The sequence below is a fragment of the Myxocyprinus asiaticus genome, chromosome 23, assembly GCF_019703515.2.
Source record: "Myxocyprinus asiaticus isolate MX2 ecotype Aquarium Trade chromosome 23, UBuf_Myxa_2, whole genome shotgun sequence".
NCBI classification, from domain to species: domain Eukaryota; kingdom Metazoa; phylum Chordata; class Actinopteri; order Cypriniformes; family Catostomidae; genus Myxocyprinus; species Myxocyprinus asiaticus.
In genome coordinates, this window is record NC_059366.1 from 36,565,721 (window position 1) to 36,591,625 (window position 25,905).

A 25,905-nucleotide genomic window follows, 5' to 3' on the forward strand; every position below is an offset into this window, starting at 1 on the left:
TAAACAATTTAAAGGTAATGCTACCAAATACTAACAAAGTGTATGTAAACTTCTGACCCACTGGGAATGTGATGAAAGAAATAAAAGCTGAAATAAATCATTCTCTCTACTATTATTCTGACATTTCACATTCTTAAAATAAAGTAGTGATCCTAACTGACCTAAGACAGGGAATGTTTTCTACGATTAAATGTATTTGGCTAAGTTGTATGTAAACTTCTGACTTCAACTGCATACAATTTATTTTACACAAATATATAATATAAAATATATGAGTTCAAAAACAACAGTGTAAATGTAAAATTTACCAAAACTTAAGTTGACCAAAAAGAGAGACATATTTTAAGTATTTATAAATATTTTGATATTTACAACATTATTTTTCATGTCATTCATAAGTTTTTAAAGCCTTAAAATGAAATCACATATCTTTATTTTATTATTTAATTGTTTTTTCCAAGTTAAATGTGTAAAAATTACTTAAAGTGTGACAAAACCCTAACATGCAGGTCGAGATTTTGAGTAATCATTTTTAAAATAACAATTTAATGACAACAAAAAACACTGTACAGCTTTAGGCTTTAAAAATCCAAAACTTGGGCCCTGGGTAGCTCAGTGGTTAAAGACGTTGGCTACCACCCCTGGAGTTCACTAGTTCGAATCCCAGGGCGTGCTGAGTGACTCCAGCCAGATTGGCCCGGTTGCTAGGGAGGGTAGATTCACATGGGGTAACCTCCTCGTGGTCGCTATAATGTGGTTCATTCTCGGTGGGGCGCGTGGTGAGTTGAGCGCGGATGCCGCGGTGGATGGTGTGAAGCCTCCACACGCGCTGTCTCTGTGGCAACGCGCTCAACATGCTACGTGATAAGATGCACATGTTGACGGTTTCAGACGCGGAGGCAGCTGGGATTCGTCCTCTGCCACCCGGACTGAAGGCGAATCACTACGCGACCACGAGTACTAAAAAGCGCATTGGGAATTGGGCATTCCAAATTGGGTCAAAAAAAAAAAAAAAAGGGGGAAAAATCCCCCGCCCCCCCCAAAAAAATCTGAAACTTCATCCAACTCACCTGCCCAAAATCTCCAATAACTCTGCAACCCCATTGAAGTGCTCAGTTTCATAAACAAACCTAAAAATTAGAAAGAGTGTGAGATGGCTGCTTGCAACATGTAAATATTTATGCAAACGGTCATCTTAGATGAAGCTGTGAAAAGATCTCTCACCGTAGAAAAATATTATTAATCTGTTTTCGTATAAAAGCTCTCAGTCCCAGGAATTTTCCGTAGATTCTGTGTAAGACTGTTTTCAGGTAATCTCTCTCCCTTGGGTCCTCGCTGTCAAACAACTCCAGCAGCTAACACAGATGGACACAACAGATAAAAATGAAGAGAAACAAGGAGATGAACAGGTGTTGGTGAAAAAGAACAACACGAGGAGAAGTAAAGAAACACACAGGTGTTTTGAAGAGTGAAAGCTCACCTGTAAGACGAATTTCTGGTCTATATACTTCTTGGCAATGCTGGGCTGAAACTCCTGACTCTCCAAAAAACGAATGAAGAACTCATACACCAGCTGAAACAGAGAGAGAATGAGACGGAGAACAAGAATGGCTTGTTACTTGGTGGCGTCCTTTGAACCCAGAATGCATTTAGAGTTAAAGCAGAGAAACGGACACTCAAAAAAGTCAAAGGTCAAGGTTCTTCCGAGGTCACAGTCACAGGACATGCTGCTACTGCCATCAGGGGTTTGTTGCCATAGTAACACATTGATTAAAAAATTAACCAGGAACACATGTCTGGGAATGTGGCTTTTAAAATTGGACCTTAGTATTAGATTCTCATATTTGTTTTTCAGAAAGGAAGATGAAAGCAGGAATTGGTAACAAAACAAAAGATAAATGTTTTACCAGGAAGATTCTCCTTGAGATATGCATCTCATTTCTAAAGGAGTCCTGGAAACCCAGTGAGTACACACACACAGAAACACACAGAGAGGGTCAAGACAGAGTGTGTGTACTAACTCCCAAACATGGTGAAACAAACAAATCAGACAGGAGGTACACATAAGGAGAGAGGAAGCAGAGTACTCAGAGCCAAACTCACATCCTCAAAGACAATATTCTCACAAACCTCTCCTGCATGAACATAAAAACACACACCTGTAAATGTGGCCATGAGGCCTCTAGAGTGGGCTCATCCTCCTCTGGGTCAAACTCATTACTGTCACTGGGTGGAAGAGTTCGGAATATATTATAGGACACCTGAGAAGAAAAAGAGAGAGAAATGTAACACATGAAGAGTAATCACAAGCCTCTAGCTGGACGTGAGAAATTCCTGCTGACTCTGATGCATAATGTACACAAAAATGGCAAGAGTATTCTCAATTTCAGCAAATTTGTGTATGTCAATTTTGTTCATTTGAATTGCGTGTATCAGCATTAGATATTTAAAAATCTAGGCTGTCCTGCTTGGTAGCACTGGCCATTGAAAAACCCAAATTGGTCAACAACAAAAAATTTTAAGGCACTAGTAGCAGGGCTGGGTATTGATACAGATTTCATGATTTGATTTGATTCTGATTCACAAACTCTCGATTCAATTCAGCAATTCAACAATTTGATAATGATTCATATGGGTATATTTCTGTTACAATGTCCATTTTGCTAACATATGAAAGAAAATCTCTCTCAGCTAATGCTCCTAATTATAAAGGAACTTTCTAAGGTTATATTTTATTATTACTTTTTCATCATATTGGACAAATTTTAACTTTCGAAAACTGTTCATATTCAGTCTATTCCATCAATAAAAGTCTTGAAAGAGCATATATTACATTGCATATATATTTTTGTTACGTTACTTGCATAATTTTTGCTATTTACATTAATATATAGAACACGTGCTTAATCTGTACTGTCTCTTTAAGACTACTGGCATCAGCCAGTGAGTGCATATAAGGAGAGAGGACCTGCATGGTTTCTTTATCATGTGTGATTAGAATTAAATGGTTCTTTTTTTTTTTTTTTTTGTTAGTTTTAATCAACAACTGACTGTAAAGAACAGAAAGGGTACACAGGACAAGTTAAACCAAACGTTTACTCTCAACACACAGTGAAAGGATCTTGGTGCTAATAACTTCTTCGCCTCTTTCATACTCAATAACTGGTGAGTGAAATCTGAAAGTTCACCAGCCAGTGGCTAGTCATAGACATTTTAGTCACATGGCTCTAAATTTGGTCTAACACGCAAGTGATTTACTTGCATTATAGAGGGTTGCCACATATAGTAAAATAAATTGTGGTATTTTGGGACTTAAGAAACAATATCGAGATGAAGATGAAGATCACGATGTATCAGAAAATTGATATTTTTACCCAGTCCTACTTAGTAGCAAGTGAGCTGGATATCCATGAGCAGGACTCTTTATTAGCTTTATTTTGTTACCTGTGAAATAATCAGTACTTAGGCTTTAACTTTTGAATACATTAAACATTCTGACCACAATTTCTTTGGTACTGGCAACTGTTTGCAGAGAAGACAATGCCCTTATTTGAATGAGCTTCAACTTTGCTGCACGCCAGGCTATTATTGCTGTATCATTGATTAAAGATTTTACCTGCCAATTTTACGGCATTTAAACAAGGTCCAGTTAAATATTTTTACTTGTCTATGTGGGCCATAAGTTGCAATATGGACCAGATGTTATGCTGATGATCAAAAGTCTGGCACGTTGAGAGTTCATCAATTTTGGATTTCCAAAATAAAAATGATCTTTAGACCAATTAGTGCAGAGGTAAAAGTATGAATTCTTCCCACAGATAGATATGCATTTACCTGAATCAGTGTGCGTACTCACCATTTTGACGACCTCAGGGTAGGCCTGTTCTGTGAGGTATCCACGGCTGACTGTGACATAATCGACAAGCTCGTTGAGGGTTGATCGCTTGTATTCTTTCATCTTCAGGTCTGACAGTGTGTCCATGAAATCAAACACAGCACAACACTGCTGAAGTTTCTTCAGGAACAACTCCGGCTGCTCCTGAGCAGAGACGTCTGCACAAAAACACACAAAAAAAAAAAGTTCAAAAATGTCCTGTTGAAACTTCACAAAGAGGAACTTGGACGTGGGTGTGTTCACAAAAGCACTTAAATAGAACTTTTTCAAACAAGTAGAAGGTTCAGGGTGTACTTCTATACAATATCAAAACCAACCTAGTAAACAGATGCCAAACAAAGAAACTTTCTTGGTCCTAATGAACGGAGGAAAGATTTTTGTCCGCGAGGAGTCAGTGATCAGACATCACACTGGGCAGGGTTATCCATTATTCAAAAACAGATTGTAGATCAGACTCGCATGTATAAACTAATCACTATCAGGCAGAACAGGAAGGGTGAGATACCTAAACATTCCAGAGTTCAAAACCAATTTGCTGACATAACTGCACACAATGGCAGAATGCAAATTACAAAGAAATTCTATGTTCTGGTTTGCCCACTAGAACCTTGTTTAGCTTGGTTGGGTCAGTTGGGACCAAACTACTTAACAGAGAGCCTCTGCAGCATCACGTTTCAAATGGCAGCAATAAGAAAAACATTTGATCAGCTTCAAAACACAGACATCACTGCAGTCAAAATAATCAATTTGTGCTGTCCATTTTCCAGGAAGAGAAAGACTGATAAATTATCTGATAAAGTTGGTTTGGTCAACTTTTAGCCGTAAACTAGCAGAAAGATGGCCTCAAATCTCAAAGACATAGGCTATATTTGGAAAAGCATACTACCACCAAATTACTTTCTTTTACTATTCCTGTAGTATATGTATACTGTGCACAGTTTGTCAATTGTCTTAATCCAAACCCAGAAGACCTACCACATTTCCAAAATGTCTACATTTCTACATCCTGCAGTGCTCAAAAGACCTTACTGCACTGGGTATTGGGTACTTTATACCACAATGCAATGCACTTTACTTGACCTTCTATTTTCAGTGTGATGAATGAACATGAAGTAATTCATCTGTTTCATGTGACATCACTGTATGACCACACTGCCATATTTGTGACCAAAACCCCAAATTATTAAATGTGGGATGCGACAATAAATATTGTGATTAAGCGATACTGCTGTTCACTCACCCAACCAGAAATGTTATTTATCTTTCTCCATTCAATAAAGTTAAATCTTTCAAGTGACATGGATTCATTTTGTCAAAGTCAAGCAATGCTAGATAAAACCTGCTTGGGATAAAACACTTGCTGATTTATTCAGAAAATGTTTAGCCAAAAGCTTTGAAATGTTACCTCAAACATCTTTGACATGTTAGTTGTCATTATTTGTGTCAATTAATTTTATAACATAATCGAGCCTGATACAATTAAATCTGAACTAAGGATTATGTTAAATTCATAACATCCAGACTATACGGTTGTAATAGAGGTATGCGATAATTGTCGTAATAAATGACAAAGCATTTTAAAGATTGATGTTTTTCTTGATCTTGTTTCTCGGTGTTTTGCCATTCACTGACAATGCTTTCCCCGGCTGATGGTCATAAATAAGGTGGCTGCAAGGAAAAGAAGTCACGTGACTGAAACAACTGAATATCAGCTGTGATTTTGAACACCTCCTCGAGTTGATAACTGGACGCTGATTGCAGAATTAAACATGCTTTGAAATGAGGTCTGGTGACAACAATGTAGCACACTATTGTTTGAAACATTTATCGTTAAACAATGCCTAATATTGAATTCTGAACCTAGCCATGGACAAGCGACAAACTCCATTTCATGGGGTCTTTAACATACAAAAAGGAAGTGACCTGGAACCTGCTGAACGCATGAGCATGGAATTCTAAGCAAGCACGGGGCCACAACATTCCAGAAAAACACAGAAGATCTGAGAGGCTAAATGTTGTTTGGAAGACAACTTTCTACCTGAAACTGCACCAATACCATTCCATTCAAACCTGAACACCCTAAACTACGGAATGCAAAAAACAACACAAACTAAAGCCAGCTGAAGGTCCACAGGGCAGTTGAGAACAGCGGCAAGAGAAAAACAAGACCATTTCAGCAGCAACATAACTCTCAGTCAGAAAGAACATTCACATGTGCTTTTCTCTGTAGTCGTCACACACACTAGCCAAAAGCCATCTGTAGCTCAAAGCAAGTCAAATACTGAGCTTCTCTTAAACTGGGTAACTAAACTTAGACATACTTACACTGAAAGTCATTTTGGCTCAGTTGACTTAATCATTTGCAGTTATTTTCCATTAGGGTCCAGATTAAATTCTTGTTGCCATCAGTTTAATAGTCCAATAAAAAGGTTTGAAGAAATCAGACAAGTAGAAAGACTGAAGAGAAATCAACAGAAGATCTGCAGATCTAGAGTTTGTGGAAACAGATCTCCAGGAAGCAGCGACACATACATATAAGGTGATGGCATGTGCTGGTTTATCTCACACAACACGCATACACAGCAACATACACAGTACACCAACACACGGTTTAAAAACAGGGGGGAAAACCCCACTTCAATGGAATGGTGGTCTTGGATTACTGTTAGTGTGTGCTTTAAAAGCACAGAGAAAGTGTAATGATTACAGAGGTGTCTAGTTACTTACATAGAGCATGCGCAAGTGTGTGCGCGCGTGTGTGTGAGTTGTTCCGACAGGTGGGATTAGCAGGTGACTTTCATTGAGCCAGAGACTGAGAAGGAAATGTACTGTATGCATTAAATGCAAGCAAACACACACACACACACACACACACATACAGAGAAGCAGTGCAGAAAATTGTCATCTAAAGGGAAAGCCATTTTTGCATGGACAGACCTGAAATAGTAAGTTTGCACTTTGTGCATTATAACCATAGACTCGAGCTACAAATTATAATATGCTGTTTGTAGGCAGTGGAAGAAGGGAGTGTATCAGGATAGTATATATAACTGAATGTTTACATGCACATCAATACGCTGATAACTCCCAAATTGCAATACTAGAATATATGCTACATGAAAACCAGCCTTGACTGTTTTAATTGTACTATTTACTACACACCCTGGTCTTTTTTGGACTGTTCATCAGTGCACATTATGTTAAAAAAAAAAAAAAAAAAAGTTTGTTTTCATAATATTTCTTCAAAATATTAATATGAACTACCTCTGAGAAAATCTTCCACTTTTCTGCCAATGCAACCAAAAACATTAGCCAATACAGCCAATCAAATTCACTCAAAACAACAGCAGGAGGCACTTCATTCATAGTGACAAACATGATTAACATTACAAATGTTAATACGATTGTCATAAAATATCATTATTAAAATGTGGACCATGTTGTTCGGTGGCTGGATGCTCTCTGGATGCCTGGAACTAACGGAAAGTGTTTAGATCACCAAAAAAGCAACCACAAATGGACGCATGTATCGCTGCATTGAAGCGAGACGACTGGATATGTGCTGTACTAACAACTGTAGGACATGTAGTAGCACACATATTTGCTAGGAAAATGACATTTTTGCCAACTAATTGTAAGTTTGATAGTTAGAGCTCTAAAAGTGAAAAAATAAATAAATAAATAAAATAAAATAAAAATCGCTTCCATAATAATCAATGATGCTGCGCAAGTCATTTACTAATACATTTAGTCAGACGCCTTTAACCAAAACGACAAATTAGTAACATAAAAAAAGAAAGCCATACCTTGTCCGCAGGTCATGCAGACAGCCTTATTGAACAGCTTCATTGATTATAATAGTAGTGATATAATATTCCCGATCTCTCCACTGAAGAAATAATTGTGAGCATCTAAACTACGATATAAATTCATTGCCTCTCTCGCATAGACACTCAGTATCAACAACACATCTGGATAAGTCACTTCAGGTAAACTTTGATGTTCTTCGAGAAAATATTTGAACTCAGAACCTTATTTAAAGGATCCGGTAATGATGTGCTCCAAGGCCAGTAGTGTTCTAATTCCTTTGTTATCATTACATCAACTAGGGCTGGGTAAAAATATCGATTTTTCCGATTAATCGCTATCTTCATTTGAACGATCCCAATATTGAGTCGTAAAATCCCAAGATCGAGCTTGTACTTTTACTTGAAAGTTTACTTCAGTTTTGGTTGTGTTGATTATTATACATGTTATATAAATAGCAATTAAACTGCTTGGGCATATTTGGGCCCTACTGTTAATTTTTTAATGAACATTTTAATAACAAAACAAACTGAGAAATGTATAACTGTATAATTTACTGCCTTTGCTAAGAAAGAATTTCTTTCATACTATATGTAAGAAAAATTTACATTATAATTGAAATATAGGGTACCCAGATGAATCAGAATCTAATAAAATTGTATCAAAAATCGAATCGAAATCTGGATATCGGATTCGTATTAAAATGGAAATCTGTATTGATACCCAGCACTGACCATCAGTGTACACTGTCATATCTCACCATGCCTTAATAAAAAATAAATGTAAACATTGGTTTCAGTGATTTGTTAAAAATAACCACAGCAGGGGGGCCTGGGTAGCTCAGTGGTAAAATATGCTGGCTACCACCCCTGGAGTTCGCTCGAATCCCAGGGCGTGCTGAGTGACTCCAGCCAGGTCTCCTAAGCAACCAAATTGGCCGGGTTGCTAGGGAGGGTAAAGTCACATGGGGTAACCTCCTCATGGTCGCTATAATGTGGTTAGTTGTCGGTGGGGCGCGTGGTGAGTTGAGCGCGGATGCCGCGGTGAATGGCGTGAAGCCTCCACACGCGCTATGTCTCCGCGGCAACGCGCTCAAAAAGCCACTTGATAAGACGCGTGGGTTGATGGTCTCAGACGTGGAGGCAACTGGGATTCGTCCTCCGCCACCCGGATTGAGGCGAATCACTACGCGACCACGAGGACTTAAAAGCGCACTGGGAATTGGGCATTCCAAATTGGGTGAAAAAGTGGAAAAATCCAAAAATAAATAAATAAATAAATACAAATAAAAAATAACCACAGCAAACAAGCAATTTGTTTGCAAATTGGACAGCATTACCAATGCAAATTCAGAAACTGCTAGTGCTAAGCCAAATTCCTTTTAAGAACATTCTAAATTGTCCAATAAAGGCTGATACAAACCATAAGCACAACTAAAACTGAACACGCTGGACTTGCACCTGCAAAAGTGACGAGTCATGTACGTGTGACCAAACTAACAGGCATTACAGAATGTTCTGCACTCAAGAATCATTTCACATCAGTATAGACATTTCCTGGGACCACACTAAATGGACGGGCAGAACCTTCAATCCCAATAGAGGACACACCTGTTGCAGTAGGCCCGCTGGTCTCACGTGTGTCCACATCCTGTCAGAACCAACTGCCAAAACACTACATGGCACAGAAAAGACAACAATCTAAGAGACACAGAACAAAAATGTAGAGCCCTCTTCTAGGTCATCACTCACTCAAGTCAGTGTTCTTTCTTTCTCTGTATTTCTCCTTTCTTTCTTCTCACAGTCAATCACTTCAAGGAACAAGTAATCAGTTGGTGGCAAAAGGGTTTGAAAACGTAAATAACTGATCTCTGTTTGCAAGGCTGTGTCATGTGTATGTTGTGTGTACAGTGCCCAGATCCAGAGAGAAACTCATGAGATCAGGTGTCGCAGGTCCACGCTGAGCCCACGGAAAGACGGGCAGGCTCTGTGTCTAAAGTTCTATTTTCTGCCTTCCTCATTTTAAACTCTGAAGCCTGCAAGGTCAAAGGCACAACGCAGACCCCAACGAGGAGGGGTTTACGATAGGAATGGCATGTAAAGGATTTGTCTGTGTGGTGCTGGTAAAATCTCATACTTTTATATACGATTTTTTTTTTTACATACATAGTTATGTACGCCTCTGCTGGGCAAATCATTGTGGTGGAAATGTATGGTGGACAAACACATGTCCCAACAAGAGCCTAGAAACAGATCACACTGAACACATTCTGAAAGATAAAATGGTAATGTGTCATTTATAAGACTCCAAAACTGCAGTTGAGCATATCACACAAGAAGGGCTTGCATGATTACCCGTTTTAACTATTCGACTAGTTGTCCTGAGAAGTAATCGACTAGCCAGTGAGTCAATAGCCGCATCTCCACCATCGAGCCGAACAGTTCTCATCGCAAAACCATGCTGATCCGGGCCAGTTGGCATGGTTACAGTTGCTTTTTCTACTGTGGTGTGGTGAAATCAGGAGAATGTACGTAACAGATCTGTCTTTTGGCAACGGCATGAGTGGTAAACATTGGAGCGAGTGCACTATGGAGGATGACTACATATTCCAGTTTTAAGGAATGCTTTTTTCTGTTTTATTCTGCTAATAAACAGAAAAGACATGGCCCATGTTGCAAAAAGGAAAGCAAAGAGAAAAAGTGAGAGGTTTACCATCATTTGCTGAGGGCTTGTCTATGCCACCGGACATGAACACACAGAAAGGTAAAAATTCCCAAACTAGCTAAAAAGGATTTTTTTTTTTTTTTTTTACTAAATATTATATAAGTATTGTGGTAATAATCTAGGCTACAATACTAGTGAAACCATTATTATAAAATCAAGGAGATCCACTAAAAACACTTTTTTTTTTATTAACTTTTATTAACTTCACCCACATATTAGCAAATTTAGCAAGCTAGAAACAACTAAAAGCTCTGTAAGTTACCTTGTCGTTGGCAAATTGACAACCGTGAGTCGCCACGTACTAAAGCCATTCCACAGCTAAGCACAATCAAGTGAAGTTCGCTACCCGGGCCATGAACTGTTTATAATCGTGCCATGCCGAATCGCGCTCATGTGAGAATGCTACCGTTACCGTTCCGTACCATGCTTAGTACCGTTGGCCCGATGGTGGAAAAGTGGCTATTGTTTACCTTATGTAAATGACACCATACAGCGTCAGAGGTCTGACAACCAGCTGGTTACACGTAACATTACATGTTACCATATAAAACAAATGCCATGCAAACATACTGGGACACAGTTTGTAGACAGTAGGCTGGGCAATATAGCAAAAACTTAAGGACGATTCATGTCGATTTTTCAACTTTTAATTTAGTCAACAAAAAGAGTAACTACTACATGATTACAATTATATTTTTCTTTATTGCAATTCAAGAAAATCTGGCTATAGAGAAATCAAAGTTCTATTCATTATAGAAAACATAGGTGTGCAAGATAAATGCACAAAAACAAAGTGCACCACACAGGAAGTTGTCAACATAGTCTAAAATAAATTAACTTATTTAATATGAAATATGAAGGCAAATATTGTGCAAACTTGGCTTAAAAATTACCCAGATGTTCAGAAATGGCAGTTTAAAAAAACTGAAAAATACTTCTTAGACAAAAATTAATACCTACACTGTGTAAGCCAAATCTGTCTGATAAGTTATCTAGAAATTATCAAGTTTTTCTGGATACGTTTTTCAAGATAATACAGTTATCTAATTAAGAATTTCTAGAAAAAGTACTAATACACACCTGGAGATAGAGTCCAGAGATCCAGAAAGTTTTTTAAGTTTAGATAGGATAATTAACTTGCGTTATGGACATGTCAAAACTGACACAGTAAAGGAAATTTTAATTGTGTTAAAACATTAATTTAAATGAATTGATAAAAATCGGCAAACCCTTGTAGACAGAAGATCCAGTGATTTCAGGTGACTGGAACCGCAGGGCAGATGGTCACAGATATATCAGGAAGATATAAGGTGGACTATAGGTAAAACAGATGCATTCAGGGAACTAGAACAGAGAAACACCTCTCAGGGCCATTAAAGGTTGCAAGTCTCTTTAGTAAAGTTATAATACCACAGTGCCATCTACTGACCACTGGGGTTTTTCATGCTAATTTGACACTTCTACCTACAGTGAGCAAAATAAACATGCTTTTCATCTTTTGTTCTAAAAAGCTGAAGTTCGTCATTTCTGTGCCACTAGCGTCACCAAATGCAATAGCAAAAATAATTACTCTCTCGTGACCTGTTAAAGGAACAGTTCACCCAAAAATAAAAATTCTGTCATCATTTACTCACCCTCATGTAATTTTAAGACTTACCTTCTTCTGGAGAATACTAAAGAAAATGTTCAGCAAAAAGCAAGTCAGTAATGATTTGCTTTCACTGTATGGAAAAAGGTGGAATGAAAGTGAATGGTGACTGAGGCTCCTTTAGTGGTCCGCAGAAGAAAGTCATATGGGTTTGGAATGAGGGTGAGTAAATAACAGAAATTTCATTTTCAAAGGAACCAAAGAAATCTTAGCAACTCTCTGGTCACAGTTACCTCAATGCACACAACCTGCAACCATTACCATGAGCCTCAATCTTACTGAATCACAGCTGCAGTGATCATTTGTATCTCTATCACTCACACTCCCATCTCTGTGACCTTTGATGGGTGACCTTTGCAGGGGGTGAGATGCTTTGATCCCTGCAGTACCTCCATCCCATAATCCTTATTGAGCATACTGCAGGGGGCAAAGGTCACCAAAAGAGTGGAAACGCTTTCACTTTCAGTCACACCTGTTCCATTTCTTGTCTATGCGCGATGAACTCAAGCATGTTCTGTCATGGGGGGCCTGGGTAGCTCAGCGAGTATTGACGCTGACTACCACACCTGGAGTCACAAGTTTGAATCCAGGGCATGCTGAGTGACTCCAATCAGGCTTCCTAAGCAACCATTTGGCCCGGTTGCTAGGGTGGGTAGAGTCACGTTGGGTTAACCTCCTTGTGGTTGCTATAATGTGGTTCTCGCTCTCGGTGGGGCGCGTGATGAGTTGTGCGTGGATGCCGCGGAGAATAGCGTGAAGCCTCCACACGCACCTAGGTCTCTACAGTAACACGCTCAACAAGCCACGTGATGAGAAGCGCGGATCGACGGTCTCAGACACGGAGGCAACTGAGATTCGTCCTCCGCCACCCGGATTGAGGCGAGTCACTACGCCACCACAAGGACTTAGAGTGCATTGGGAATTGGGCCTGCCACATTGGGGAGAAAAGGGAGAAAATCCCCCCCAAAAAAGCATGTTCCGTCATGACTAACTGGATCTCACCACTTAGTTAAAATGAATATCATGGATATTTAATGCATTCGATAACTCAAACATCAGCGCCACATGTTAAAAAAAAAAATAATAGTGTTCTGGCTAACACCCAGTTTCAAAACTTCCAGCTAAAACTGCATAGTTTGGCAACATAATGTTGCCTTGAAAGCACATAGAACACTGTCTGTTCTGTTCTTTGAAGAGTGAATGATAGTATTTTGCATTCATTTACTATGAGAGGTAAACAGACAAAGCCTCTATGGGAGGGCAGTTACCTTGGCGACGGCCAAACAGATGCACTTTACAAACACTAAATCAACCTGTTTGACCACTCGGTGCACCGATTTGGACTCAAGGTAATTTGGTCAAACAAAACAATTTGCTGCAAGCCGGTCTCGTTTAGTGTTAACAAACCACATTTGTAATACTGAAAGCAAGTTTAGTTACACTTCTGCAGTGATAAACTTGTGATTCTGTGTTTGTAGAATGAATGTGTTGGGTTTAGATGTTTGAAAGTGTGCATTTGTTTGTAGATGTCTAAGGTTTTAGCTCCAAAGGAGGAAGAAGAAAACTTCACACCAATGGACAAATGCAAGGCACATGACTGCACACACTCACATTTTCACTCTCTCTCTCTGTCTCTCATACACACTACTCCATAAAAACAGGCTCGTCAGGCACATGGCCAACTGACACAAAAATGTAAGCCCTTGCATGTGCTCCTGGTCAAACTGAGAAATGTTTGCACTCATCTCTGTCTGTGCATGATGTTGACAGCAGGTGAACTCCATTTACTTGAATTCTCAGGCAAGCTTTCAGTGCCAAAACATTTGATAGGAATTTGCATCTGAGTTACAGTGCGAATCTCTCCGTGTCTCCTCCAACAGCAATGTAGGGTGATTCACAAAACCAAGAAACAGACTATGTTTACATGGACACCAGAAAGTGGGTAGAGTTTACAGTGTATGTGCTTTCCCACTGTACACCCAGAAATATTTAATTCCATCCGCTGTGTTGACCTGTTGTTGGGCTCCATTCTCTGACATTTGTAATCCGGTCTGTTTACACACATGCACACTCCTCAAAAACCTGTTACAATGTGCTTGCGCGTTTACATGGCCACATAAGCCACATTCTCCAGGGGAAACCCAGGCTGCTTTCTCTTAATCCTTTAAATGGCGTAAAGAAATCGGAGTTCTCCTTTACATGATGTTTCGGAACGCCACTTTCTGCAAAAACCCTGGAATAAAATGTTTTCTTAAATGTACAGTGATGACAAAACCTGATGATCCATGTAATCCAGCATGATCTGAAAATGTTCCAAAGAGCACCTTGTTTGCTTCAACGGAAGCAAGTAAATCTGTTAACATGTTCAATGTCTCAAACTTGCTTGGCAACCTAGAGACAGTAAATATTTCTTCTTGATTTGTTATAAACAATTTTTGTTTTCAATTTTTCAAGATCCTAAAACAGTTTATTTCTAGATTTAAATTAGGACTTGAATGCCAGATCTTCAATGTGGACTTTTGAATCCCACTGTATTTATAATAGGATCCACATTATTTGCTTCATTACATTCACTAAGATCAAATGGAAAAAACTCAGGTCTGCACTTGAACCCTGCAGTTTCATAAACAACACACCAGTTGCCTAGACAAGTACATACAAGTTGAGGATGTACAATTCTCCTATCTGAAATTTCACAATTTTACTGTAAGGTTTTATTGAGTATTGGGTAGTGATAGCGGAAGTCAACTCTTTAATCAAAGAATACGTATATGCATTTGCAAAAATGTGCAGCATAAAGCCTAATCAGTGCACACTGCAAGGAATCCTGTATCCCACAATGCAAATTATTCTACATGACCTTCCTTTTCCAGTGAGAAAGAGATCCACAAAATTGGACAGAAAATGCACAATAATAACCCAAATTATTTCCAAAGCACAAAATAAGTAGGGATGTCCAGATACCGGTATCGGAATCGGGTCCGATACCGCGCTCATGTACTGGTACTTGTACTCGTAAAAATGCTCCGATACCAAAAAGAGATACCATCTGACGTACGAATGTCCTTACGTAAACATTCAGTGCAAAAATTAAAATCACGTCATGTCCTAGTGAGTTTATTTAACAGCAAAAGCTGTGATTTAATGAGATAAATGGATAGTTTGCACATGCAGCATTTTAAATGTGAGTGCTTGTGAATGTGTGGAGCCGGTGTTGTGTAGGCATAACTGCTCTCACCTTTAGAGATCCTTGGCTCATACATGGAAAAAACTATTATAAGTATCGCATGCTCTGTTTGTAGCAGATGACAGCAGGCAGAGTGCTAATTCACTTATTAGCGCGAGTCATATACAGACTACATATTTATTTAAATAGTAGCCTTTTGCGGTTAAATAATCACTGATTCAAGTAGCGACCGGCTTTTCCAGATTGGGAAGCTGCCGTAATTATGTTAGAGCTCCTTGGTAAACAACACAGAAACAAATCAAAATAAAAGCTCTGCCAAAATAAAACCTCAATTTAAATGAAAAAAGTATGACAGAAATAGATCACTACTATATAGTTATGTAATATTTACTGTTATACTACTACTAATAATAATAAATCAATTGTAACTGTGTTATATTTAAGCAATATCTCACATCTGTGATGCTCTATTATGCAGCACTTTATTTGACAAAAATAACTCCAATGTTGTATTTAGGATTGTGCTGTGAGGTTCTGTATTCAATCACTTCATTTGGTAAAAATAATACAATATTATGTTGAAAATTAATTTTACATAAAGTTTCAATGAATTTATGTAAACACAATTTTGATGATAAAACTGAAATAAACTGCTGATATGCAGTAAAAAAACAAACGGGTATTGGACTTTGTATCGGCGAGTTCTAAAAAAAAGTATCGGTACTCGTTCTCAAAAAAATTGTATCAGGACATCCCTAAAAATAAGGTCATGTGACAAATACAGTATGTGGCATACTACTACTACTACATAATACTACTACAACTACAACTATTATATTTATCATAGGATAACTCACACTCTTTGACATAAAAAATATTAAGAAAAGCATACGGTAATTGAGCAAAAACTGCACATGATGCCAAAGTATTCCATTCTTAACACAACTACTGTGCACTCTTCGTACCACATGATATACGGTAAGCCAATTCCCCACATGAATCCCATTAAACTGCAGGATCAACTTTTCCGGCTTTATACGCATTGCTACCAATCACAAACCATGACCAAAATGCTGTTAAGTCTCTGAGGTAATACTTTTCAACCAGTTGTGCTGGAAATCTAGTTATTCAATTGGAAATGAATGCACAATGTCTAATTTGTAGGGATGCACTAATGTATCAGTTGCCAATATTTATCCAATTATTGACCACATAAAAACCATCGGCTAGTGGTGCGCCGATCAGGAAATTTGAGGCTGATACTGACCACCGATTTTTTAACACTAAGATCAGCCGATACCTATTTTTTTTTTTTAAAGTGCCCTTAGCCACACTTTTGTAAGTTATATTCTGCAGTTATGTTTATGCCCCACACAGTAAAATTACATTAATTGTGAATTGCTAACATTTATTTGTATTGAAAACAGTTATGAATAGTTCTGTTGTCAGTATTAAAGGTCATTAACTATGTTTCCATCCAAGGGTTTTTTTGCGACAAATAGTGTAGCGCATCAAAAAGTTTACCTATATAGCTGATGGAAACGCAAATTATCGCTAAATTTCACAAGTGTCGACATAATATTTTTACGTTTAACTCTAGCACATAAACTATGCCGATACTCCAAATGTTGCGGAAAACTGGTTCGGAAACACTTTTTGTAGAGAAAATTGGCATTAACGCAAAAATATAGTGTCACACGACAGAATTTACACCAATCGTTACCCTGTGTTAATCATGACGATAAGGTATACATCCCTGAAAGCCAATTTATTGTACGTGAAGCAATACTCGCACTGTTATAGATTGGTCTTAACGGCATACCTGCACAGATCCGATGCTGCAAACATATGTGTCATGACACTTCCAGGAGTGCCAACACAAATATCTTGTATGTATCATGCACCTGTCATCGACAAGTGCACGGAGAACAAATGAATGGCCACTCTTTGCAATTAATTTAATCACGGTAGCCAAAACAATAGGCGGCAGTTATGGAATTAGCCCACAATACAAAAAACATATAATTTCTGTGCACAAAGATGTTTAAATTAAAAATAAATACACAGTACTAGGAGAAAAGCTTCAGTGTGCTTTTTTGGAACACTAACAAAGCCCAGTTCTATAAAATTATTGTTTAGCTTACTTTTGAAAAAATGCTGGCAAACTTCACTCTATTAAATTAAATTAAATTACCAAACGAATAAAGCATTAAATTAAAAAAAAATAATTTCCAAATGAAAAAATTATTGTTAGGCCTATATAATTGCCTTTTCTTTACACAAACTTAACGTAAAACCTTACCCTGTTCTGTAGACGAAAAAAGGTTGGCTGAATGACATTCTCAGAATGTTCTACACTTTTTCAAGACTATAAAATATCAGGACTATTTGTCCAATGCTGAGTTCACTTTCAGAATACTAGCTTTTGAACATTAAAACTTTTAAATATTTTAAATCTAACCCTCGTAAAGAGGTTTATCGCATTTGCTGAGCTTCTTCAGAAAATGTAAATTGCATTATGACGCTAAAATTAATTTTAAGATGACAATTAAGTTCAGTTGGTCAATAAAAGTTGCTGTTCACAAACAGTTGTGATGGCAATGGTTTAGATTAGATGATTGTTCAAAATAGCCTATTGAATATCAGGAATGTATCATATGTAAACCCTGATATTACACCGCATCAATTTTTCTTTAATATCTGTGCATACCACATATACACATCGATGGATGCTCCTTATACTAATACCGAAAGTTTCCCCTACTACTTGGTGCAGGTTGCCAGCTTGAACAGGGCCATGATGATTCACTTTCGGGTCGGAACTAGTGGCAACATGCAATAGGCACAACACCAGGACCAATATTACAGTCCTATCAGAAGGGCAACTGCTCCCTTTTGATTGCAATTCCTCATCTTCTGATTGCATTTATTTGTGAAATTAAAATGACAGTAAGTTGGCTAATTTCAATAAATTGTCTCAATACTCACCCCATCTTACAAAGACTTTGTGGAAAAAAAATGTAGGGACATCTGGGAGGTGAAATGTACACAATAAGCAATATACACACATTTCTGTATGGAAACAATAAACCTAAACGTATGCGACAAAGTGTTTTTTTAAGCATGACTTCATTGCTCACACAATTTTTAATCGATAAAAGGGCATTTGAATGGAAACAAGCAGAATACGGCAAATTTCACAAACATTTTTTTAAGCATTTTCCACATTGTCGATAACAAAACAGCGCAAAAAGTGGATGGAAACTAGGTTACTGGGACATACTGGCAACCAGTAAAAACCACGAGGGCAACACGCATAGCAGAGATACGTTCAAAAATAAGAAAGTTGTCTATAACTAGCTCGATAACTGCTCCTGTGAGTAATCACTAGTATTTATGATTTGTTTACCGCCTTTGGCGTTTTGTTGCAATACAAAACACTAATTATTAAGCAAATGTGTGAAGACGCAGTGCCGATATTTAAGGTTAAACAGTTATATCTGTTATTAGTGGCATTGCGACCAACACTGGTCTGATTTAAATTGGGATCCTCAATTAAATTGGGAATGCTCTGAGATGAGTGACATGAGATATTGGGGGCACCTGGAGAGTGCACTTGTTTGATTGACACCGAGAGTGCTCATGTTGAAGGGGGAGAAGATAATAGTGCTCATGATCGCTCAAACAGTCTCTATCGCTCCACACACCGTCTGAATGTCACGACTCACGTATACTCATATTTGTATTTGCATATTTATTTGTTGTTTAATTCATTTTTATGCCCATTTGCAGTCTCTTTATCCTCTCCATGCTCACTGTGCAGCGAATCAGAATAACTACCGTAATGACTAGAAAATGGGCAGCTTAATTTTCATACACATATTATTCTTACACGTTTTAAAACAAACCGGCATATTCATTTAAATTACATAAAGCATGTCTGAAAGTTTAAATTCGTAAATGCTTAGAATTGCCACCAATTCACCCTCCAGTGGTCACACTGTATGCTTCAAGGGCTGAGCAAGTGTTCATTCAGAGTAGCAGTGTATGCATGCTGCAAAAAAGATCAGCCCTGAATCTAGGCATTATCGGTGATCTTGGATTTAAGACGAAAATCTGCTGATTTAGATCGGTGGCCGATCAATCAGTGCACCCCTACCATCGGCATTTCTGTTACAAGCATGAAAACAGCTATATGATAAACCAATGGTTTATTCATAATTAATTAATAACACACTTGGTAAAAACTCTATGAATTCAAATGCACAATCCAGAAATAGTAATATCCACAATATGTAGAGGGGTCAACACTTCTAAGAACCTCACTTTAATGTGGAGAAACTGCCATAAACGGACGTGACCGCTGTGAAAGCGGCACTTAGCTATAGGCTACACGATGAGGGAAACCATCCAAAATGCTTTGAAACCAGCAAACTTTGACTTCTGAGACATCTGTATAATATCCGTTAATGCAGCATGATTGATTTAATTAAGACTGAAATCATAGTATGGCTGTGCGAGATTACTCAACCTAAAAAAGCTATGTTTCAAAACACAGTCTGCATTCAGTGCTTCAGCCAGCGCTGTGTGAGCAAGTGGCACCCTCTAGCGGTCAGGACGGAATTATCCACTATCCACATATAATACAGAATTTAAAAGGTGGTTGTGTTTCTTTGGTTAAAACTTTTTATTTTTCCACGATGTGGTTGATATTTCTGTGGAATTGCCCAACATATGCATAGTATAAATTTGTAATGTTTTATCATATACAGTACATAATTGTAAAATGTGAGTTCTGTTGTTTTGAACTGCAAAAATATTTTAGTTGAGTTTTTTTTTTAATCAATCAGCATGTTAACATATTTAGTTATTTTTTTGTCTCTTTCTAAATATGTTTATCTTCTATTTATCTATTGTGGAAAAATGTACGTATCAGCCTATAGTTTTTTGATCAAATCATTATCGGCCACATTTAAAATCTGTGAGTCCCTACTAATTTGATTACATTTATTTCCCCAACACAGCTAGCTAGCTAGCTAGCTAATAAATTTGACAAATATGCCACAAAAGGCAAAATTTAAACACTGGGGAGTAACTGCCTCAGCTCCTTCAGAACTTTGTGACTGGCTAAAACTCTTTGACTCTTTGCATGTTAGAGCATCCTAACATTGTATGTGATCAAAATGTTAATGTTCCGGATATGTTCGCACATATTATTAATATTACAGAACTTTTCCGGCATCACTGCAACTCCTTAAGCCAACAAACTGACTTCAACATCTCGTCCACTTCACAGATGAAACACTTTACATTTACAGCAGTTATGTAGAGATCAACAGAAAAACCCAGTTGCTGCTCTGTGACTCTTAATGATCTTAGAAAAGTTCTAAAATTCTCAAAGGAAATTTTAGAAATACAACAAAATACGACATTTACACTGGCATGTGCGCTGGATGTATATTCAATGTAACTACACACATTCATAAACTACTGAAGCCATCTGAATAGGGATTACATTGTACTATGAACGACAAGGGTTACAAAAACAAAAACATATTGAAACACAATTAAAACAAGTGATTTCAGAACTCAAGTGTTTGTGTTAGCAGTTTGTAATTGTGTGTGTGTGTGTGTGTGTGTGTGTGTGTGTGTGTGTCACCTTTGAGCAGGGGAAGAGGTGTGAGTTCGATTGGTTTGCCCTGAGAGCGGAACTGTGAGGAACTCTGAGAACGTCTCTGCTTGGCTTTCCGGACAGACTTCCGGGAAAATCCGTCTACTTTATCCACTGATGGAGGAGTGGTGGCTGCGGAGGACATAGCCCTGAAAAAGACAGATAGTAATGTGTAAGACAGCACATTAACACAGCAAGAGAGGCAGGTCAGAGCAGGACCAAACTCCAAGTTCTCCAATTGTCACCAAAATTCATTTCAATCAATCTCTGCAGGATTTTGCAATCACAAGAATTAAAGCTATACTATTTAATATTTTTTCTATGGTAGAGACCTCGAACCGAGAAGAGTCTGTAAGCAAAAAGGGAAAATGACAGAGCCCATTATAAAACACGAATCAACATCGGCTTGGCTTTTCAGATGTGGCGACAACTCTGAGATCTGAAAAGATTTAAAACCGACCCAGAGATGGAGTTTTTCTTTGACAGGTAAGATATTTTATTGGTCCAGTAGTTAGCCAGGTAGCTCTCTTAGCTTGGTAGTTCGTTAGATAGCTTTGTGGTATTGCAGTGCTTTCAATATAATTTTCGAGGAAGGTCAATGGAAAAAAAACTACTTTATGCTGGTAACAATGCTAATCTCTAAACCAGTTACTACCCTAGTCTATGTGCTGCTAGTTAAGTTATAATAGTTTCCACTGTTTGACATTATCTGATATGACTAGAAATCATTATGTCTAATGTCATCGTTGCCTAACATAGTAACGTTATTTATTTTGAAACAATTGTTTTCAATAAGTGAAAGATATGCTGCTTACCTGCTAATAAGACATATTTTTTGGATATTTGTCATTTTCTTCCTTTCGTTATTCATTTATTTTTGAGGGGAGGGGGTGAGTTTTGTTGTTGTTAGTGACATTCACGCTGATAAGTTGATCATCTGTATCCATGGTTACACCGGTACTCCTCAAACCATCAGATTCATCCGCGCAGAAGAGCAGAGCTGAAGCCCAACTGACATAATTACCAAAACAGTGTTCCTCCGCAATTAACTTGCAGTTCTATGCTTCAACCGCTAGAGGAGCAAAAGTTACATAGTGTAGCTTTAATGCAGATTCAACTAAACCCCACATTATTTCCATTAGTTTGCAATTCTGTCTTAGTTCCGTAATTGTTCTGCATAAAGCCATGGTCACGCTGCACTTTGTGATCCATTCACTTCCATTCAAATGCATCTGAACGTGGAAGACCGAAAACGCAATACAAACTGCATACAAAAGTTGAAGGAAAGCGGAGCAGATGGTAGCCTATATTTTAACATTTTGAGTATAATATTACTTGATATTGGTGATTTATTATGAATTGAAACCCAAAGCCCTCAAGCATAACATCTTATTCTGTCCGTTAAGGTGTCTAAAGAAAATCTGCATGCTCAAAACCAAGTGTGACTGACTGCAGCTTAAAACAGAAAATGAAGTCAGTATCAGCTAGGCCTATTCGTGATCTACGAATCCCAGACCAATCAAATTGATTAAAACACAGTTAATGTGTTGAACTGCAATCCTGCCATCTTAAAGCACATTCTATTTGAAAATAAGCAACACTGTTGCCCTCCACAATGAGCAGGACAAACACTTAAAGTGAGCTACCATCTCATATTTGCATTTGATACACCCTATACGAAAACATACGTCACTGCCACATTTTGAATACGAATATTTACCTTGAGAAAAAAAAAGAAAAAATTTGACAATGTAGCAACAATATCACAGGCAGGCTTTTAAATGAACCCATTTTCAAAATGAATTAAGAGGACTCACCAGCCAGGACCACACACATTATCAATAACATGAAGTAACATACAGATGGGTGAAAGCACAGTCAAAAGCACCAACATTTTGCAAATCATTGTGCTTGTGTGCTGTCAATGACATGAATGAGAATTAAAGGGATATTTCACCCATAAATGAACATTCTGTCATCATTTACTCACCTTTATGTAGTTCTGAGCCCATATAACTTTCTTCTGTGGAACACAAAAGGAAATGTTTGGTAGAACAATTGCCTGACAGATACCATTCACTTTCACTGCATATTTTTCCATACAATTGAAGTAAATGGTGACTGAGGCTAACATTCTACCTAACATCGCCTTTTGTATCCCACAAAAAAAATAGCCTAATGTCTTGAACGTTTGGAACAACATGAGGGTACATTTTCATTTTTGGGAGAACTATCCCCTTAATGAGTTATTCGTTATTGACGTTTGAATCAGTCTGGTTGTCAGGTCAGGCAGGTAAAATTCTCTTTCACTTGCCCCTTCAAAAATCCACTTGTCCCAGATAAGCGTACAAGCATTAATGTAGAGCCCTGATTAAATACTGTTTTCAGCATTCTTCGATAACAATATTTTCTTCTGCAGTATAGCTCCTAAAGTAAATGTACGTTGTTTTAGATATTATTTTGGAAAACAAGCCAAAACAAACTCAAAAACGTATTTTGTTCCAGTGTATAATGGGCTAAGACTACACTCTCTCACCTTTATGTTCAATTCGATCCATCTTTAACTCACAAAAAACAAACTTTTGTTGTTAATAGAGCTACGTAATCGCCGATTTTCGTCATGATAAGATAAACACAGTTGACGTGACACATATATTATGATTCACTACATCGCGAGCCATCACATTATGATCTAGCTGCTGCAATCAGCCGGGAGAAGACTCAATCTCTTCCCTGGTCACTTAACGCAACTCATAGATGCGGCGCTGAGTTTATTTTCATAACCCGCTTCCTTATTATTTGAACTTTAATACAGGATGCTTTAAAGATATAATGCCGGGGTGTTTCATTGCAAAAAAGAATGCGGCACAATAATTGTTTTATCTCGATTATCTTGTTTTCATAATCATTGGAAGCCAAAATCATAACTGAAAATAAAATTCGATTAATCACCCAGCCCTAATTATAAGCAGTGCTAAACCCAGACCTACAGTCTGCAAAAGCAGCAGTAATTACAAAACAAACCACAAATGGCTAAAGATGAAATGCAATCGAATTAGATCAAAAGCTGGGCATAGATGTAAATAAAGACAGAAATGCACACTGCGGTTAAAGATAATACAGCATGGCATTAAATTCAGGAACAACGTTAAAAAAAAGAATCAACTCTGTTCTGATGGAAAAAGGTGTGCAGAACCCAGCAGGACAGAGACTCTGTTAACTGTGAGAGTCTGGATTGAGTTTTCCACAAGCCTACAGGTGTCAGCTTGAATTTCATGCATGAATATTACAGCAAAGACACACATATACACAGAACTATCCAGCCATTCCTTATGCATAAGAAACCAGCTGTATTTGAGACACAAAAGTCAAGAAATAAAGACAGACAGACTCGGAAAGGGACTTGTGCAAAAAAGTTTAACAGGAAGCAAACAGGCTTTAACAGGAAGATAGGGACTAAGAACCATGTCCTTGCCTTTAAAAACAAAAAACAGATGGAGGCAAAGGAAGCAGGGAGCGAGAAAGACCAATTTTAATTTGGTTCATTTCATGAAAAGTCTAAGGGCAGACACTATTGAATTTGCATCAAAAACAGAATTGAATCTCATTATCTGAACTGGATGGTCTGAGATGTTTAAATTAGCAGACATCAAAAAAATGAGATGCTGCCAGTGTCTATTGATGGCAACCCATAATGCTGCACTGTGTGACTTGGCACAAACAATTTCATCTTGTTTCAGAGCCACTTCTCCTGTTTTTAGAAAAGACAAGCTGGGCAGTATCACTACCTGTAAAAAGAATACATCTTCTCTCTCATGTACATGAACAATGAATTTCACACGCTAGCAACAAATCGCACAAGAGAACACTGACCAAGACCCAAAACACACACAGGGCCAGTAGAAGTGCAGAAACACAAAGCACTCACTGTGGTTAGAACTCAAAAAATGTCCAACAGTGGAGTAACGCTTACAAAATCTGTCGTAAACATGTCCAGTTATATTGCACTCCAAAAATCAAATGACAGAAGATATTATAATTTGCTAAGATATCATTTTCATGACAATTAAGCACATTTTCCTGACCAATTTTCATGATCATAATGCAAAAAGCCATAATTGCTATTTTTTTTTTTTTTACATACTGTTTATCAGTGTTTGAATTGAATATGAAAAGATAAGAGTGTGTAGCACGAAATAGCACCAAAACCAACATGTCTTTCTGTTGCGTTGTGTTTGCTGGCTGCAATCAAAAACAAAACTGCAATGTATGACTACTAGTATACTGCAGTCTGATTCACGAGTCTTTTGAACTCATTTGAACTTCTTTCAATGAATAATTCCAAAATGAATCATTGGAATGAATCGTTACAACCATCCCACCAACCGTGCTATCGGTTTGAATCAGTCTGACAAATCCTTCACTGAATGAACTTACTGATTCCATCAGGATGGTTACTGACAAGCAAAGATATGCCAGACTCAAAAGTAAGCAAAAATGATTTTGTGCACTGAAAGGTTTGTGAAATATCAGTCACTTGTTGTTCATATGACAATGTGTATTTAAACATACACATTTGCAACATAAATAAAAAACAAATGATAAAAAATAAAAGTAATAAAATAACAATTATATATAAATATTATACAAAACAATTATCAATTACAATTTGCCAGAATAATATAATATAATACAAAATAATGTCATATATTCGGGCTTCGCGATTTGGACAAAAAGCAATATTGCAATTATTTTGAAAAACGGCCATTGCGATTTGAACTTTGATATGATAAAAGGAAAACAAAAAACTAGTTAGTGATTCCTTTTGACCAAAATTTGGTAATAAAACACTGTCTTCTTTGTATTCACATTGTACCCTGTCCATTGTGTACCTGTTTTTGTCCACTTAGCCTTGGCCCACCATTCATCATCATTATTTTTTTGGAACCCAGTGAACCTGAATATTATATTAT

General features: G+C 37.6%; 1 protein-coding gene across 1 annotated transcript in view; it reads right to left on the reverse strand.

Annotated features, from left to right (window-relative positions):
- Positions 1-25,905, reverse strand: part of LOC127414069 (serine/threonine-protein phosphatase 2A 56 kDa regulatory subunit epsilon isoform) — a 46,904-nt gene that overhangs the window by 16,137 nt on the left and 4,862 nt on the right. The window contains exons 2-7 of the mRNA XM_051651784.1: positions 20,921-21,081; positions 3,857-4,053; positions 2,160-2,261; positions 1,481-1,573; positions 1,225-1,355; positions 1,071-1,130 (exon numbers count right to left, since the gene is read on the reverse strand). Coding sequence (XP_051507744.1) covers positions 1,071-1,130; positions 1,225-1,355; positions 1,481-1,573; positions 2,160-2,261; positions 3,857-4,053; positions 20,921-21,077 — 740 coding nt within the window. The 5' untranslated portion in view covers positions 21,078-21,081. The remainder of the gene's footprint in view (positions 1-1,070; positions 1,131-1,224; positions 1,356-1,480; positions 1,574-2,159; positions 2,262-3,856; positions 4,054-20,920; positions 21,082-25,905) is intronic.